Here is a 20192-nt window from a genome sequence, read left to right on the forward strand (position 1 = left end):
ACAGACGGTTCTTTTGACTTTGAGACAAATCTCCCTGAACCATAATTTGTTTTAAGGTGTGTCAAACTTACCACTAGGCAAACAACATGTAAATGTGTCACATGGTGTTAAGGGACTTGGTTAAAGTGAGTCTAGCTGGTTCTATCAGTGATTGACAATGTTCTAAGGAAAGACCTTACATTCATCCCCCACTGATTCCACTGAAACCAATCTGTTTGTAAGATGATGAATGAGACCTATAATCTAAAGCACTTTAATGGATCACTAAAACCAGAATTGTCTTAAGTAAATAAAATCTATTTATGAGAAAGACAACAAGACCATGTAGTGTAATTCATGTGTATAAGGCTTTTTAGAAACAGTGCTATCTCTACCTGTCATCTGTGGACTACTATGGTATTACTGAATTTGAAAAAGAAAGGGAAACCATTGTATAAAACTATGCCCTTTTAAAATGTCCAGTATTTCTCAAAGCACCTCACGCAGGTCAGTAGACCAATTAAACTACTGCTGATTGTATGTTGGTACAATGACAATAAAGATTTATTTATCTTATACCTGGACAAAAATAGTTATCAATTTGAACTACACAAAGCACAAAGGGCTCGGTAGTGAAGGTCTCATGTGACTGGGAGTACTTGTGTTTGTGATTATCCTCTGGCATTTATTACTTGATAAATCTTGGTCAATTGTCATTTAGTTTTGGAAAATTTCATAATTAAACCCTTTATTATGAAAATCAGAAATCTAATCTGTATTGTGTTATATTATTTTCAGATCGACTGTATTTTAGGCTTTTCATGTCTACTAAAAAAGACGGACTTGATCTTTATCTTGATCTTTTTCTTTGAATTTGATTCTTCTGTTTAGTACACGCCAATGAGAGCAGAAGCACCAGGAGGCTCTGAGGCAGAAGGCTGATGGGTTCCCAAAATGTCCTGCCATATTTTTCTCAGCTGAATCAACATTAGTCAGTGGCCAGTTTAGACATGACACATGTCAACTGTGCAAACTGGTTCTGCAAATTATCATTTTGCAGATGGTAGGACTTCTTGATCAGTTGATCTTGCAGTATTTGTAACTACAGTGGTGTGAAAAAAATAATTCGCCCCCTTATAGATTTCTACTCTTTTTAAGAGTAGATATTTTAATTTGTACAGTATTCATATGCACTTAAATTAAAACAATGCCAAAAAATCAGGCTGTTGTAGACAGAAAAATAATTAATATATATTTTTTAATGTATCAAATTCAGGCCCAATGTCACGTTTTAAATCATTTTTCACATTTGGTCTAAATGTCACATCTAACAAATACGGACTATTTTCAGGCTAGCATCAGGAGTTTATGACCTCTTTAGTGGCATCTTTTATTAGCATGTTACACAGAGAAAACCATAGTAATATGGGAGCCTACATAAACTAATTTGATTAAAAATATGAGCCAGGAAGACAGTTAGAGCTGGCATTGTATTGTCATTGATAATCCCATTTGAATAGTGCACAAATCCATTATTGGCTGCAACACAAACTAATTTGGTGACCGAAGAGCCTTGTTCTTTTGTTGCATATAAACCTCATGTGAAAATATGTTTTTTATAAGGTATACCAGTAACCATGTGGGTGTTCAAACACACATTTTAACATCCAAACAGATAAAAAACAAATCTCAGAGTTGATAAAAATATATCGGCTGAAAGCAGCTGCCACCTTATCAGTAAAGTCCCTCATGTGTTATATGTTATCAGTAATTGAACACAGTGAAAGAAAAAGAGCTCTACCGGCTGTGTTGGAAGTCACCGGGCGGGAAATCCCATCACATTTGGTCTCGCAGAGGAAATCATCGATGGAAGGGCTTAATAGCGGCCGACTCTCTTGTTGCTCGCTCACCAGCTGTAGGGACAAATGGATGAGACAATTCAGGCTTTCATTTGGCATGTTTCTGTGAAACTCCCATTAAATCCTTTGCAGCTTTGCTAACATGACATGAAGTTCTGCTCTTTGAACAAGATTCACATGACAGCAGTTACACTTAAACGACAAATCCCTGCATCACAAAAGAAGTAGTCATTTACAAAATTACTGTGTTGTGGGAGGGGGTACAATTGCTTTTGCATTTTTTTGCAGAGCAATATCACTTTAAAAAAAAACGTTTTTTCAGTATTGATACTGATCTTGATGGTACAATGTACTGTGTTATCTAAGTGCAGGGACTTGCAAAAGTATTCAACACCTTGGCATTTTTCAGATTTTGTTGCCTCAAAACCTGGAACTAAAATGGATTGTTTGAGAGTTTGCACCATTTCATTTATAGAACATGCCTACAAATTGGAAGATGTATTTTTCTTTGCTGTGAAGCAAACAAATAATAACAGAAAACTAGCATGTCCATCCCCCTTAATGTCAGTAGTTAGTAGAGCCACCTTTTGCGGCAATTACAGCTGCAAGTGGCTTGGATAAGTCTCCATGAGCTTGCCACATCTTGACTCAGTGATCTATGTCTATGCTCCATCTCCTTCATGTTGGATGGTTTTTACTTGTGAACAGCAATCTTCAAGTCTAACCACAGATTCTCAGTTGGATTAAGGTCTGGACTTTGATTAGGCCATTCCAACACATTTAAATATTTCCCTTGAAATCACTTGAGTGTTGCTTTAGCAGCATGCTTCGGGTCATTGTCCTGCTGGAAGGTGACCCTCCATCCTAGCCTTAATTCACAGTCAGACTGACATAGGTTTTGCTCAAGAATATCCATGTTTTTAGCACTATCCATCTTTCCCTCAACTCAGACCAGTTTCTCAGTCCCTGCTGCTGAACAATATTCCCTTCAGCATAATGTTGCCACAACGTGTTTCACTGTGGAGAATGTGTGTTTGGGGGTGGTAGGATGTGTTGAGTTTGTGGCAGACATTGCGCTTTCTTCAGTGGCTGAAAAATTCAAGTTTTAGTCTCATCTGACCAGAACACCTTCCTCCATACATGTGGGGAGTTGCCCACGTGCCTTTTGGCAAACTCAGTGTGTGCCTTCTTATTTTTTTACCACTTAGTAATTGGTTTTTTTCTGAACGCTCTTCCATAAAGCCCAGCTCTATGGACTGTATGGCTAATTGTGGTCCCATGGACAGATACTCTAGTCTCTTCGGTGGAACTCTGCAACTCCTTCAGGTTTACCTTTGGTCTCTGTACTGCCTCTCTGTGATTAAGGCCCTCCTAGCCTGGTCTGTGAGTTTTGGTGGGCGGCCTTCTCTTGGCAGGTTTGTTGTGGTATCATGTGCTTTCTATTTGAAGATGATGGATTTGATGGTACTCAGGGCAACATCAAAGATTTGGGTATTTTTTTATAACCTCACCCTGACTTGTACTTCTCAACAACGTTGTCCCTGACTTGTTTGGAAGGTTTCTTGGTCTTCATGGTGTGATGGCTCTTGCTTAGTGGTATTGCAGCCTCAGGGGCCTTTCAGAAAAGGTGGGTTTATTCTAATTGTGATTTTTTTATGGTAATTGGTTGCACAAGAACTTTTTAGAACTTCTCATTCCACTTCAGCAATTTAGACTATTTTGTGCAGACCCTTTACATAAAATAAGATTAAAAATCATATTGCAGGTCGGAATGTAACAAAATAGGTGAAAAGCCAAGGGGGTGAAAACCTCTGTGTTTTAGATGCCTCAGAAGCTTATTGTTTTAAATAATCTTTTTTATTTCATGCATGAAAACTGATCTTGACTACACACAGCAGATGGATGTTAGAGATATGGTGAATTACATACATACATTTCGTCTGGCTACAGCCAAAACTTGTGTGTGTTTTATTGAGATTTATGTTATGACCGACTCATGGCTGCACATTAATGTGAATGGGATGGACAATGATAAATGGTTTTCAAACTTGCAAGTTTTTTTCATTTTGCACTTTGCAAGTGAAAATCAGAAAAGTGTGGCGTTTATTTATATTAAGCCCCTAAAGAAATGCAGTGCCAATGCAGTGCCACAAAAGTCACCCAATTCATAAACAGAGCCCACCTATGTGTGATTCAATGTCATTTTAAACACATTTGTTCTTTGAAGGCCTTGGAGATTTGTAAGTAAACATTAGTGAACAAACAGCATCATGGAGAAAAATGTAAAGCAGGATTAGGTCATAAAACAATATTCCAAGGTTTTGGACAGCTTATGGAACACTGTAAAGATGTTCTGATCAGAAGAGACCAAAGTTAAAATTTTTGTCCTACATACCGTAACAACACTTTCTGTGGTGATAAGCTAACATACATTGCACATCTGTGAATGATGGTGGTAGCTAAACATGACATAGTAGCAAGAGTTAAAAATTGCAGTTCACATATGGTATCCATTGAATCTGACTTCAGCTATTTTGACATAAAATTACAAATATTAAGTCTTCAGAAATACAAAGTGGTTTGAGACATACAGGGGTTGGACAATGAAACTGAAACACCTGGTTTTACACCACAATAATTTATTAGTATGGTGTAGGGCCTCCTTTTGCGGCCAATACAGCATCAATTCGTCTTGGGAATGACATATACAAGTCCTGCACAGTGGTCAGAGGGATTTTAAGCCATTCTTCTTGCAGGATAGTGGCCAGGTCACTACGTGATACTGGTGGAGGAAAATGTTTCCTGACTCGCTCCTCCAAAACACCCCAAAGTGGCTCAATAATATTTAGATCTGGTGACCTTGCAGGCCATGGGAGATGTTCAACTTCACCTTCATGTTCATCAAACCAATCTTTCACCAGTCTTGCTGTGTGTATTGGTGCATTGTCATCCTGATACACGGCACCGCCTTCAGGATACAATGTTTGAACCATTGGATGCACATGGTTCTCAAGAATGGTTCGGTAGTCCTTGGCAGTGACCCGCCCATCTAGCACAAGTATTGGGCCAAGGGAATGCCATGATATGGCAGCCCAAACCATCACTGATCCACCCCCATGCTTCACTCTGGGCATGCAACAGTCTGGGTGGCACGCTTCTTTGGGGCTTCTCCACACCGTAACTCTCCTGGATGTGGGGAAAACAGTAAAGGTGGACTCATCAGAGAACAATACATGTTTCACATTGTCCACAGCCCAAGATTTGCGCTCCTTGCACCATTGAAACCGACGTTTGGCATTGGCATGAGTGACCAAAGGTTTGGCTATAGCAGCCTGGACATGTATATTGACCCTGTGGAGCTCCCGACGGACAGTTCTGGTGGAAACAGGAGAGTTGAGGTGCACATTTAATTCTGCCGTGATTTGGGCAGCCGTGGTTTTATGTTTTTTGGATACAATCCGGGTTAGCACCCGAACATCCGTTTCAGACAGCTTCCTCTTGCGTCCACAGTTAATCCTGTTGGATGTGGTTCGTCCTTCTTGGTGGTATGCTGACATTACCCTGGATACCGTGGCTCTTGATACATCACAAAGACTTGCTGTCTTGGTCACAGATGCGCCAGCAAGACGTGCACCAACAATTTGTCCTCTTTTGAACTCTGGTATGTCATCCATAATGTTGTGTGCATTTCAATATTTTGAGCAAAACTGTGCTCTTACCCTGCTAATTGAACCTTCACACTCTGCTCTTATTGGTGCAATGTTCAATCAATGAAGACTGGCTACCAGGCTGGTCCAATTTAGCCATGAAACCTCCCACACGAAAATGACAGGTGTTTCAGTTTCATTGTCCAACCCCTGTAGCTCAAAAGACTTGCAGCTGTGAGTGCAGTCAAAATGGGTTCTACAAAGTATTGAGTCAGGAGTGAAGAATACAAACCCATTTTAGGTCATTGAGAACATAATTGGTTATTAAGAACCACGAATGCTTTTCTGTTCACTTCACAATTGTACACTGCTTTGTTTCGGGCTATCACATTAAATTCCAAAAAAATACATTAAAGTTTATGATTGTATAGTGAGAACATGTAAAAAAGCTCAGGGGCTGTGAATACTTTCTCAAAGTACTGTATTTATGTCAACCAAAGCAAACACTGTATTGCAAATTGAATAAAATCTTTCTTTCCCTATAAAGACCTGTCACTGGAGAGACATGACCAGACTACTAAACTTTACATACATTTGCAGTTATAGTGGCCTTATGAGAACCACAGAATGAATACAATGTGGGAAGAAACTTGTGCCATCAGAAACTGAACTTGAATTTGTATTTGTGTAATTTGAAATTAAATGCTTTGGTTTGAAAATGAATTTCACTAAACTGAAACTGAATATAATGGTTTAAAACTGAATTTGTTTGCTTTGAAAATTGCTTTGCTTTGTATTGAAAATTCAGTTTGATTACTTTCACTTTCAGGTCTGAAATTCAATTTCAGTTCCAAAATTCAGTTTTTTGTGTCACACATCCAGGTCTTTGAAGCCACAGATTAATCAAACACAGATTTACTGATTCACGGATGCCATTCACTGTTGCTGTGTCCAAATTCAGGACTGCATCCTTTGAAGGACGCATTTGTAGTCCAATAACGTCCTGAATGAGGTGACGAATGCTGTCCAATCTACAAGGTTCCAACAAATGCGTCCTTCTTATCCCCAGATATGAAGGATGGGTCTGGTGTATCCTCCGTGGCCCACCCTGTCCCATGATCCTTGCGGGTCGAAGTAGATTGTTCAAACGGAAGTAACAAAGGCCAGAGGAGAGAGAAAAGTTGTGAATAAAATTGGATATATTGCCCATTCTGTGAAACAACGGAACTTTTACAATGTTTTGAGATGAGAATGTAGTTGTGTAAACCTAAATTATCAGTATATCAGTTTATCAAGATATCGCTTAATTGCACAAATGCGCCAATGTGTTTGTCCGTTGCCCCAGCAGCCGGCTCACCTCGCCAGCTGTCAGCTGACCGTGTGGTTGAGGTGCGCTAAACCCCGAGAGAACAGCTAACACTTTGTTTTCAAAATCCCGCTGGGTTTCTCCAATGGGTGGAAGTTAGACAGATATAATTCAGTCAGATGAAATCTAATTTTAATGTTTTTATATCTATGAACACAAAAAATATTACACATTTTAAATGGCTAAATAATGAACAAGATCATAAAACAATTTAAAACAAAACAGCATTATAAGCCATCAGCAATATGTGAAAGGGTAAATAAAAACCATGCAGTCATTTACAGTAGAGACAGCGTTATTAAACTTCAGACTCCATTTGTTCGGCTTCACAGCTCTGCGCTTCACCCTAACACGGTTGCTAGGCAGCAGAAGTTACGTAAGTTAGGTAAGGGCAAGAGAAACGCACACCGACGTAACACCGGCGGCACACTATGCTAATCTGGCATGTTTAGCTAACAGCTGCAGGTAGCATAAGTGTTACTGTTCGACCATCATTTGTTTACATGACGCTTCTTATAGATGCTCATTTGACCTGGTCATTGACATCCGACAAGCTCATGTATGCTGCACTGCTCCAGCTCAACATGCCATAAAGGAAGTTTAACCTGATGTGAAACATAAATCGATGAATCTGTGTTTGATTAATCTGTGGCTATCCTCAAGGACCCGGATGTGCGACACAAAAGCTGAATTTTGGAACTGAAATTGAATTACAGACCTGAGAGTGAAAGTAGTCGAACTGAATTTTTAATACAACAAAATACATTTTAAAAGCAAATGAATTCAGTTTCAAACCATAAAATTCAGTTTAGTGAAATTAATTTTCCAACCAATACATTTATTTTCAAATTACACAAATACAAATTCAGTCAGAGCAATTTAAATTCAGTTTCTGATGGCACAAGTTTCTTCCCATATACTTAATGAATGTGTCCCTACAGTTATTGCTTAACTATTATTTGTGCTTTTACCACCCTCCAAACCATGAAAATGCTACTTTCTTTGGCTGTGATGCACAAGTTTGTTGGTTTGTCAGTGCAGCAGCAGCAGGATGGGTCGTATTCACTTCATTATCTGCACTCAGAAGCCCCAACATGGTCCAGTTGTAAATGTAATCAATTTGCCAGCCAATGCTTCATATTCCAGAGGTGAAGATTAGCTTTGTCCCCTAAAGATGGATAAGCCACAACACACCATTTCAGTACCTGCTCTTTTGGCTGCACACAAGTTAAATTTTGCTCAAGGTGCATGAGGTTTAATTATGAAGGACAGAATAATCTGCACCATGCCATAAGGTTAATGAAACTTGATGGAGTTTATAAGTGCACTGTACAGTTTGTTCATTGAGTAGCTCTGAAAATTAACATCTGGAGTATACGTTTGTGTGTCCAATACAGAACACAGACAAATCTGTTTTAATAACCACATCTTGTGGCTCTGAGGTTTCAAATGATTTATTTTGCTTTTTTTTATTTGACAGACTTCTTAAGTATGCTACCAATTTAAGTCCTGATTCCTCTATTACTCAAACACAGCATGAGCCTTAACACTTAAAGAAAATGTTCCTGATGAACTGGTTATTGTATGAATTTCATTTTCTTTGTTCCATTAGCTCCCCCACTATCTGAGAAGGTTGATAGTTAGATGATAGATGATAGGTTGATAGATAGATAAGCTCTTCGTCAGAGTCCAAACTCCCCAGCCCGATGTGTCTCCAACAGGTGTCTTGTTTAAGCTGGTGTTCAAGAGGAATAATCCAATAATTGAGGAAAAACTATAACTCCAATAAAAAGCTCAGAATAAAGCCCCAAAAGTAGATAAAAATAATCAAAACCTTGTATAATCCAAAGTAAATCCATAATCCAATATCCTTATCTAATATTCAAACTTAGACTTCTGGGGTCCACAGTATAAACAGTAGTCTAAGAGCCTCCTTATTTAAGGAATCAACAACTAGGCTCCAGTGGTTGGACCCGTCAGCACAGATTCTTCAGCCGTATGTGTTGAGGGCTCAGTTCTGCTAAAACCTACTGGCTAATCCACTCACAATCTCTGACCACGATAACGGCTCATGAAGCTCCTGCGTGGCAACAACAATCTTTCCTTTCTTGCATTATCCTTTTATACTTGAAGCAATGTAACATCCCTTCTTTCTGCTAAAAATTTAAGGTATGTTCCATTTTTGCCTGCAGCTTCTTACAGCTGGTTGTCCCTCAACTAACTGATTTAACAATATATTTAAAAATATCCAGATAAATCATCATGTCGATCATTAAAACCATCATTGAAAATTATCATACACCTCAGTTAATATCAACACTAGTCTTTATAGTAGGGATCATTATACCAAAAAAAATACTATAAAAATCAACTTTCTGCTGACTATCATGCGGATTATTAACTGATAAATACGAAAACACACCACTCATGATCAGCCTATTTTAATTACTTAATAATTCAATGGCTACCAGCTCATATTCTAACTCCAGCCTTTACTTATCATAATGTTAAATTAAAAAAAGGCTAGAAGCTAGAAGCCTTTTTGTTTATATTAGAGAAAAAGATTAATGCAATGAAAATATAAGAAATATAAAATAAGCACAACCTCGTATCTACAAGCTCTTCTCTTTTGCTGCATGCTGTTTTACAGAATGGGATTTGGTCAGATTTCACCTCATCTTGACACCATGCTTCCCTTTCATTGCTTTTATATTCTTATTTGAACAGCTGTTCTCAGATGGAATTTGGAGATATCTCACATCATGAATGTATCATGATATTAGATATCATGAATACCTAGGCAAAATGTATTTTTTGTCCAACTCATTATAGTGTTGATATTCTACCAAAGGATGAGTTGAATGGTTGGATTTGCTTAAAGAAAACAGAAATGCATTTTTAACATTTGCAACTCACAGAAATCCTTTGAAAAAGAGTAAATGAATACAAACCCAGACAAGGGTCCTCTCTTTGTTATGTTAGAGTTCATTAGACGCTGCAAGATCGCTGAACCAGCATAAGTAAGTAGGGCGACTGAGGGTATGTGTTGGTGTCAGAAAAAAGATGTGGTTCACAGGAAGTCTTTCAATTGAGAAGGAAAGTTATTTCACCCTAGGCTGCTGCATTTTTTGCTGAGACCTTATAAATAATGACAAATTATAAGGAATAAAGTAGCAGATTTTTTAAGGACTTTTTGCTACTGAATTTGATCATGTTTTACTGAAGGCTGAGCTAGGACTAAGTCTGTCACAGATGTGAAGAGTTCAAGCTTCATTTCAGATTTATAATAAATCACATAAAATGGCTTCTGTAATTTTTAAATTAGGTTTTATTCACTAAGTTGACTGTAATGTTTGCTGAATAAAGACTAAAGTCAAACATTGAGCAAAATAAAACTTGGCAATGAAAGCTGTTACAGTCAAGAACAACTCCCTGGTTTTAATGCTGAGTGATAATAATGTATGCTCATTATTATTTAATCATAGGTTTTAATTTTATTTATTCATATCTTTTGGGGGTTTGGGTGGCAGCAATGGAGGATATTAGATATGACTATGAATCTATAAAATCTTCTTAGAAATTAGAAAACGATCTCGCCATGAGCCTGAACAAAGCAATAGACATAGAGTTCGGTAGCACATTCCTAGAAGAGACCTCCCAGCAGCGGAGAAGTGCAGACCTCTCAGTGTTGCACACACCTCAGTATTGCACATAGAAACTGTATGCTGGGAAGGAAGTTATAATCAACATACTAATGAACAGGATGGCAAACTTAGAGCTCTGTATACCCTTCTGCACAGAAACGTTTCCACCTGCATTTTCTTTTGTTGCAGATAAGCTGATGAAAGTCTTGGTGGTGTTTCCTCTTAAACAGCAAGGCTGCAACTATAGAGGTGTAGAAACCTGCCATATTTATGGGGAAATAATGTAAATTTTGAAGGAACATCCTAGTGCAGATGTGTCATCTGTGGTGATAGCATTGTGGTTGGTTAGCTGGTTGTGTTGTATGATTCATCTTATTAGTTTTTGTAGATATTTGATGTTTTGATTTAGAAACATTTTTAGCAGCTACAGTAGGACCTACATTTTATTTTATTTTTTGAAGATATGCCTATGATAATGGTCTATAGCCAAAAATCCCATGGATTTAACTCTACTATGCAAGAATAAATAAAAATCCAATAAACCTAACATATATTTAAATGCATAAATAAAAAAATGGCTTTTAATTTTCAATATTGTTTAATTTGGTTCTTCTGCTGTAAAGTTGTAAACATTTTAACAATCAACCACTTATCCAGTATCTTTGTCACTTTCTTAAATTAGGGATGGGTTAGTTTAAAAAACACGTTTAATGGGCTGACATTCAGACTACAGATTCTGATATTTGTGAACAAAGATTTTAGACTTATTGGCATTTTTATAATTGTTTTATTTTGCTCAAGATAAAAGTTAAAACATTTCATTTATATCCAATTTACTTTTCTCCACATTTCATTACTTTTTCTTAGTGTGCAAAAATGTTTTACCTTTTAGTTTTACATTTTATATAGAAAATATTTAAATATTTCTATTTAAATATTCTATTTCAATATTTAAATAAAACAGTAGAAATTATTTCCTCAGACGTATGAATCTTCTGTGAAATTTACTCCTTTTTTCTTCTTTACCCTCTGAATACTGATGTAGTATACTGTATCTATTTGGACTTGATATATCTGTAGTTTCCTAATATAATTTCTGTTTAAATTGGGTCAGGATAAAGAAAACATAAATTAAAAATGACATCTGATTGGTTTATCTGACACACTTTAATGCTTTTTCATTGGTTAAACTTGAGGATATACCTGGACAAAACAATACATGAATAATAAACAAAATGTCCTTTAAAATTGATTTATTTATCAAACAATATCCACTTCATAATAAATTAAATTTTTCTAAGAATATAGATGTTTTGGGAACATTAAAAAATATATTGTGACTTGTTTGGGGTACGACTTTCATCAGAAGTACGGGTATTCTCAACACTCCTTTTCTACTTCTAAGAAAACACTTCTGTTCTTGTTTTTGGCATATTATTTAAAGCTGTTTACAAGCTGCCTCTTGGCTGACTCATCTATTGTATGCCAGCTGTGTACACTTAGAAATATCCAGAGGAGAACTGATGACTCAAGGCAGACAATTTCTTAACAATGCAAATGATATTCATGAATCCACATGCTCGCAGCAGCTGAGTAGATGATAACCAGAAAAGCATCTGTCAGTGAATAATAATTTATGTGATGTTTATAAGTGTCTGTCGCAGACATCTCTGAATTACTGTTTGTTCTGGATCTATACATTACATAATGAATACAATAGATATTGTATTTTCTAATAGGTTTTGGGGCTAACTTCCTGTAAATAATATCTGTCACTTGAGTTGAACAAGAATCATTTGGAGCATGTCAAAAAATGCATCTTTCCCATTTAGAAAAAACAAGTGGCTTTACAGGATTGAGGCTAAGAGCCCAGCTGAGTCGTGTTGTGACTCTGACAGCCTGCAGTGTCAGCATTTTCTCAGGGAATATGCAAAGATATTTACAACATTATGAAATTAAAAATTAATTAACAGCAACTATTTCATTGTATAACTGATTCACAAGAGAAAACTATAGATGAAGACAAGGTGATACATTTCCTGAAATATGTTTAGGTTTATGAAAATTTGGTTAATTTTCTCTACTCTGCTCTGTGATTTGTGTTTTCCTTTTAGTGAGCTGTGGCCAGTAAAAACATGTATGAAGTGGCTTTTGAAATTTTACAATATATCACAGTGTTTGCTCATGTGCCTTCACACATATATGAACTTGAGTGATTCTTCCATAGTGTTTAATATGACGTTGGCCCAACCTCTGAAGTTACAACACTTTCTACTCCTCTGAGAAGGCTTTCAACAAGATCTAGGTGTGTGTTTGTAGTCCTTTTTCACCATTCTTGGAAAGGTGTATTTTTAAGGTCAGACACTAATGTTGGGCAAGAAAGCCTGGCTCACAGTCTCCTCTAGTTCATCCCAAAGGTGTTTCATCAAGTTGAGGTGTTTAGGTCACTCAGGTTCTCGGACTCCAAACTCACTCACCATGTCTTTACGGACTTTACTTTATGGACTGCTGCACAGTCATGTTGGAACAGGAGGATGTCATCCTCAAGCTGTTCTAACGAAGCTGGAAGCATGAAATTGTCTAAAATGTCTCAGTACTAAGAGTTCTTTTTACTGGAATAAAGGGGCCGAACCCCATGTCTGAAAAACAGACCTACACCATAATCTCCTCTGCACCACACTTTATATTTGACACAATACATTCAGAATAGTGCTGTTCTCCAATAACAACTGCCAAATCTAAACATATCTATTGGATTGTTAGACAGACAGACATGATTTGTCACTACAGAAAACACATCTCCACTGCTCTACAGCCCAGTGGCGACATGCTTTACACCACTGCATCCAATGCTTCGCGTTGCACATGGTGATATAAGGCTTGGCTGCAGCTGCTAGGCCATGGGAACCCATTCTATTAAGCTCCACTCACACTGTTCTGCAGCTAATATGAACGCATCATGAAGTTTGGAGCACTGTCTTTATTATTCTCTGATAACTACTCAAGATTTAATGCTAATTGAACCCATTGATAGTTCTCTGAATTGTTTATCAAGTTTTTCCAGTGATATGCAGTTTTTTTAAATGATTTTTATTATTGGTAGACCCACAACATATTTGACAGTATCCAACAGAACTTAATTTTAATGGTTATATATATTGAAAACAGCTGTTGGCTGAAATTGTTGCTGTGCCTAAATGTAGCCTAAAAGAGCTGATTGCATGGTTATGGACTCTGACAGTGTTATATTACTGCAGTTGTTTGCATTAATAAACACACAGTCTTGTTTGTGTTCTATTTTATACTGCTCATGTTTCATTTCCACAGACCTGATTATATTGCTGGTGGAAAAATAGATGTCCTAAACAAAACAAATGCGTAAGAAACTCACTACAAAAATTGTGATGAGTATTTATGTTGAATTAAATTTGTCACGTTTTTGAAGATGCTGGTCAGTAACATGACATGACATAAGATGCAGTTTATAAGACAATGTTTAATCCCCAGTAACGCATATCCAACTTACCGAATTTTTTATAAGCTTTCTCAGAAATGAGAAACCTAACTACTGGCTGTTCCCCTGTCAGGTACCCTGGATTCCTGCAAAAAGCATTACTACAAACCCTTGAAACATTATTGCTTTTTAATATTTTGTATAATTGTCTCAGCCCTAAGTAAGCATTGTAATCACGCTGTTTCCTCAAAATATTTCCTACAGTTTTCATTAAAAGAAATAATGACATCTCCTCATTTTGTTTCTCCAGTCAATCAGAAAATGGGGACAGAAGATCAGCTGTGTTCATCCTAGGAGATGTGTCAAGCACAATGCAGGTACCAAGCAAATACTAATTATAGGTTGAGTTTAAACCCAGGAGAGGAGCTTATTGAGCGGTTTGCCCATTACTCTGTGCAGCAGGAACGTTGCCGCTACACCTCTCTGACATTCTCCATACCCTCTTCCTATGAAACCATTTTTCCTCCTCTTTTATGCAATGCACTCTAATGTTTTGTTCACAAGTGATTTAAGAGGTAATCTTAAAAAAAATATGCAATGGAAAACCTTGGCTAATTGTGCCACTTGGGCTTTACTCCAAGTGATTGCTCAGAAATTGCTGTCAAGGGAGCAGCTAGACTTGTCAGAACCTGAGGTGAGGACATGGGGGAGGTGGAGAAGATGGAAACTACTGAGCTAACTGGAAGGTGTATAACAAAAATATATGAAAAACAAAATATAGGCTTACATAGTATCAACGGTCTAGTTTTTGTGGTTTAAACAATTTACCTAATATTAATTCTAGCTCTTCACCATAACTACTTTTAATGTTAAAACTTTTTATGTTTTAAAATCTTAAGAAAATGCATGCATCAAGATTTCACTCATTATCATATTTTAGCTGCTTCTGTAGGTGGTAATGTGGTACCATGTAGTCCCACAGGCATGAATACTGGAGGTTTGTTTCATATTTTCTGACTCATTCAAATGGCCCTACATCCGCCCTTGCATAAACTATAGACCTCGATGATGGGAATGACTATGATTTAGAATGTTCTGCTAAGTTTGAACAAACTCTCCTTGCGCTGTGTTCTGTAAAACCACACTTTCTGCTAAAGTTGAAGATGAACAGGTGTTAAAAGTGAACATATTAAGAGAATTTCAAAACTACTCATGAGAATTTAAAACAAGAAAATGTTCAATCTTACTTTTATAGTCAGAAAACTTAAGAAGAGACCTGAGACTCTGAAAGATTCATCTTCTTTTGTTTTTAAATTCCTTACCAGTTAAGTAGGAAACATAGTCAAAAACAGATCTGACTGGATTTTACTAATAGACTTGTAATAATATGTGATGTGAAATGCCCTGCTTGAGGCTTGAGTATTTTAACCAAATATTAAGAAATATTGAGACGTCATGTCATTAAAATGCAATTCCTAAGGAAAAAGGCCTTTTTTATTTTCCCTTACTCAGCTCATGCATAATATATTTACCAGCTGGTCTTTGCAAAACAGTGCTGACTTGCACCAGCTGCTCTCTTCTGCACGTGTTTGTATAAACGTATTGAAAAAGATAAGAATCTTTTTTAAAAAATATTGTAGAATGTATTAAACATACTGTTATCTGTCACAAACCCTGGATGGTCTCTACGGTATATAGCCTTATTTATTCACCTCGGCAAAGGAGGTAATTTTTTTTTAGCTGAGTTTGTTTCTCTGTCTGTCTGTCTGTGAGTTAGAACTTAACGGAAAAAGTTACAAAGTCTTAGCCCAAAGAAGAATCAATAAAAGGTTCATGGTGATCTGGATCCAGGATTTGTTTTATTTTTTTTTAAGTCAGTGGCCCTTTGTTGGGTGATGGAGTAGGCAGTCTCTGACTCTCTTGTTTGCAGTTTTTTGTTTTTATGAATTTTTCTGTTTCTTTATTGCCAGAAATCTGTGGACATTATATATACAAAACATTTGTTACTAAAGTAAAATATATTTCCCTCCATCAACAGGATGTACACACATTGTCTACTTGTTACATGCCACTTTATAGCAATTAAGAAAAAAATACATAGGGTAGGAGGAAAATATGGTGTAATGTAGACCTCAGGAATCAATGGTTTCAAAATGATCTAATTAGAAGCAAAAGTTTGAGCCGATTCCATTACCATGAATCATTGTCAAGTTGCCTCATTTTATCAGTTTACCTTGTGACACATAATCTCTAATATGTGCCAGACTGAATTATGAAATACACTTACTGAGATTAATATTATGAACTAGATCGGTGTGGGCTTTTATCTAACTTTAAAATCTAACTTTAAAAAAGTAATCAAGTCGCTAGTTTGCATAATTTGCAGCAAATTTGATAAAATAAATCGTTTGATTGTTTAGTTAGTTGTATTAGCCTAATATTTACAGGTTTATTGGAAAAATGTGTGATAAGCCCCCTTTATAGTGAACTAAGACTACGACATCAAAAATCAGGGATAGCATTGACAGGCTCTTAAGGGTCATGGAGAAGTCTTCCGGGATACATCGAGAAAGCAATGCATTCCCCATTATGTATGATAGAGCACGAGAGTTCCTAGACTGTTTTGAGCATGAATAAGACTTCTGTGGTTCACAACTGCAACACATATCTTGGTCCAGGTTTTAAAGCAGGAATGACCACACTGTCCTTATGAACAGGCTTCAGCAATATCACAAAACCTCAACATATCAACACAGCTGCACATGAAAAAGTGTGCACAGCTCTAGACTTTATGTAGGGTGGCTGCTGGTTTCTTCATTGTCAAGGATAAGCCTTGGCATTGTGTGGTGAGGACTGGAGAGCAGAAGGAGAACAAAGTGTCAGCAGCAGGACATGGAGCTCTGTACAGATAATTCCCTTCACAGGCATCTTTTCAGGCTGGTGATATACTGTTTTAACTAAAGATGGTAATTTCTGTTCCACAGTACAGATGAAACTGATGGCAGAGGTGCAATGAACATTTCCTCACCCCTAACTACAACTATTAAATACAGTTGTGCTCATATGTTGACATATCATTGCAGAATTTAAATTTTTTATTGCCATTTTTCAGAGAATGTAATTGAAGATATGCGTTTGTAGCTCACACATCATGAAAAGATGAAAAGGCAAAAAACACAAAGGCAAAAAAAGTACCTTGAGGGTATTTACATGTATGAGCACAACTGTAGATGCTGACCTTAATAAAGAAAACTTATGTTTGTTGTTCTGAATTCAAACAAAACAAGTATGTGAAAAATCAAAATTATTGGCACCATACTGCCCGCCTTTTGCTGTGGGTTTATTTCTTTTTAAACAAGTACTGCATTTCACTTACAGCACCTTTAAATTATCTTTTCAACCTCGACTGTCAGATTTAACTGTGATTAGCAGCTCCACTGGCAAACACCTTGAGGATAGGTTTACCATATGACAAATATTAAACTGAATATGTTTTGCTAAGACATAAGGCTACATGGATAGAATGTATTAATATTTTGAACGACTTTGAACAATGCTTTTCTTCCTCGTGATTGGGAGCATTATCTCAGATGTTTTTAAGCTTATACATGAATGTAAATATAAGATATGCCACAACTGTTTAAACATAAATAGACATACAACACACAACAGCACTAAAACACTTCACTGAAACAAACAAGCACAGCACAGCACAGCACACAAGGGTCTGTTTTGGTGTCTGGAAACGCCCTAATGCTGAACATTAACAAAAACAAATATTTAGCAATATTTAGTACAGAGAGAACTCAGACTGTAGCTCAGTGCTATACTGTTATGCATAGCATTTTGAGAATGCTTTCACACACTTTGATAAGGATTAGCTGCTTATGAGGTGTAAAAGTCAAAAAGTATTAACTGACCTCATTAGGACTGGGACAGGAAATTTGTACAGAAGCTCACGTGAATCCTTTGTGCAGCACTCAATGTACCATATATTGCATTTTAAGAAGGACACCGTGAATTCTGAGTGTCTAACTGGAAAAGATAAAAGAATCATATGGATTGTTGCAACAAATTGACACTACTTCTGCAGACCATTAGATAATTTATTCACTGAATAAATGCAGAAATGTAAAGTGTGTTATACCCCATAAAGCAGCTAAAAGAGAAATAATAGTCACTCTTTTGTTAGATACAACAGTCATAAGCCTCGAGTAATGGGTTAGTAGACAGTGGAGGTCAGCTATAGGACACGCAAAGCTTTGCCAATGTTTTTGTGTCACCAACACATGAAGACGTTCCACTTAAAGGCAGGGGGTTCTGGAATGGAGCTGCCCACCTTGGTAGTCACTGTGAGGAGGGGCTTCCCTTCTGATGAGGCCTTACTTGGTATCTCCTTCAGGACCATGGCAACAGTCCTATCTGCAGCCCTAGAGTCTTTCCCCTACAACAGTGAAATCAACAATGACTTTTGTCAGGACAGTCAGACAACTCACAGCTTTTTGCCCCCTTCGAGGGAGCCTAACATTAAATAAAACTTTATGATTTTTGTGGGGCTGTCTAACAACAAAAACATCAACATTTCCACATCACTATGGCAATGAAAAGCGTCACTGCACAATGTAGACACAGATGAGTATGGTTGTCCACAGCAATACTCTTTCCACTTTAAGATGGGAAAGTATACAAAGTTTATCGTACAGTTTCTAACATGGATAATTCTAAGAGATGTATGATAAAGGTAATCACTTTACTTGTCACAAATATACAGCAGAATCTGAAGTAAAAAACAGAAAATGACATGATGTCCCAATGCTTATTTGTTTCCTCATTATTTTTTGCTATACAGAATGGCTCAGAAGCTTTTAATGTTTTATCTTAGAGCCCAGATTTAGGCCCTGAAAATTGAATCCAACACATCTGTATGATGACATTTAAATATTTCAGTCACATTATACTACTGAGTTTTTAATTCAAGGTACAAATGTTTGTATTTGTGCAACATTTTTAGATTAAACCATGATGATTTTTCTTACTAAAAGTAATCGGACCTTTGCTGCCAAAATCTTGGCGGTACCTCATTGTCTTTGCAGCTAATACCCTGCCCTATCTGACTCTAGGTTAAGTTTTTGCATGATATAAATGGGAGCTTTATATACGTGATGACAAATGGTTTTAACTACACCCATAAACTACATCTACAGCCACAAAAGTCACATAACAGTTAATCATTTTGTTTTTCATTTCACCATCTCCCACCCCAATTCTGCCTATACATTATGATTTTGTCCCAACCTTCTTCCTAACATTTGTACAAGTACATGTATAGATAGAGCATTACATGTAAGTTTATTTCTCTAGGTAGTTAAGTGCTAGTTAGATGGATAATGGACATACATAATCATAAAAACAGATACTTCTAATGTTGAATTTATGAAATTTTAAATGAAACTCTATTTTCACCGATTGGTTCTGATTTCCATTTGGGGTGACTGACCTCTATGTTGAAAGTTATTATTTATTTGAGTCATAACCATATGACCACAAGTCTTAACAACAGACTACAAACAGATCGACATACAACAGCAAAGAATTTGCGCCCTTTTTGTGTCTTTCACTTCTTTATGTTAGGTAAGCTAAGCTAACATTGGAAGTGCTTTTAACATTATTGTTTGCTCAGTAAAACCCATTTTCAATGTAGTGTTGTGTTGCTTTCCACAGCCTCTCACAGGAAGACATCTCTTTTTGAATTTGACCAATAATTTCTAAGATAACACAAAAAACAGATTATCTAAGAGGTCAAATAGATTTTTTCAGCCTATTGTGTTTCTTTTCATCTCCATTTCATTACAAAAGGGCTGCAGACATCCATTGTTTTCCCTCAGACATCTACTGTCATTTATAAACTTTATAAAACATGCTTCAGCAAGGATACAGATTAAACAGTGTGCTGTTAATCACTTTAAGGAACAGAGATGAGGCAGGACCACTCTCTCATTGGAGAACAATTAATCTCTAAAAGCAGTGGAGTCACCAGTAGATAAATACAACACAAACAGAAAAAGTTGCTGTTCACCACTCATTAATTTTACATTTTGACTCTGGAAAGCTCTCAGTTCAGAGCATGAGGACCTCTACAAGCATTTTGCCCAAATCTTATTAAGGCTTTTTACATTTCAGCTTGCGAGAAAAATAAATTACATTCTTCGTCTACTGATTTCCTCAACTGATCAAGTGACAAAA

General features: G+C 36.8%; 1 protein-coding gene across 1 annotated transcript in view; it reads right to left on the minus strand.

The window, feature by feature from the left end:
• The window catches only part of pex5la (peroxisomal biogenesis factor 5-like a), a 133176-nt gene that overhangs the window by 67611 nt on the left and 45373 nt on the right, over nucleotides 1-20192 (minus strand). Inside the window, exons 2-3 of the mRNA XM_047374970.1 lie at nucleotides 18289-18393; nucleotides 1781-1892 (exon numbers count right to left, since the gene is read on the minus strand). Of these exons, the coding sequence (XP_047230926.1) occupies nucleotides 1781-1892; nucleotides 18289-18393 (217 nt within the window). The remainder of the gene's footprint in view (nucleotides 1-1780; nucleotides 1893-18288; nucleotides 18394-20192) is intronic.

Source organism: Girardinichthys multiradiatus, chromosome 9 (genome assembly GCF_021462225.1).
Source record: "Girardinichthys multiradiatus isolate DD_20200921_A chromosome 9, DD_fGirMul_XY1, whole genome shotgun sequence".
Lineage (NCBI taxonomy): Eukaryota > Metazoa > Chordata > Actinopteri > Cyprinodontiformes > Goodeidae > Girardinichthys > Girardinichthys multiradiatus.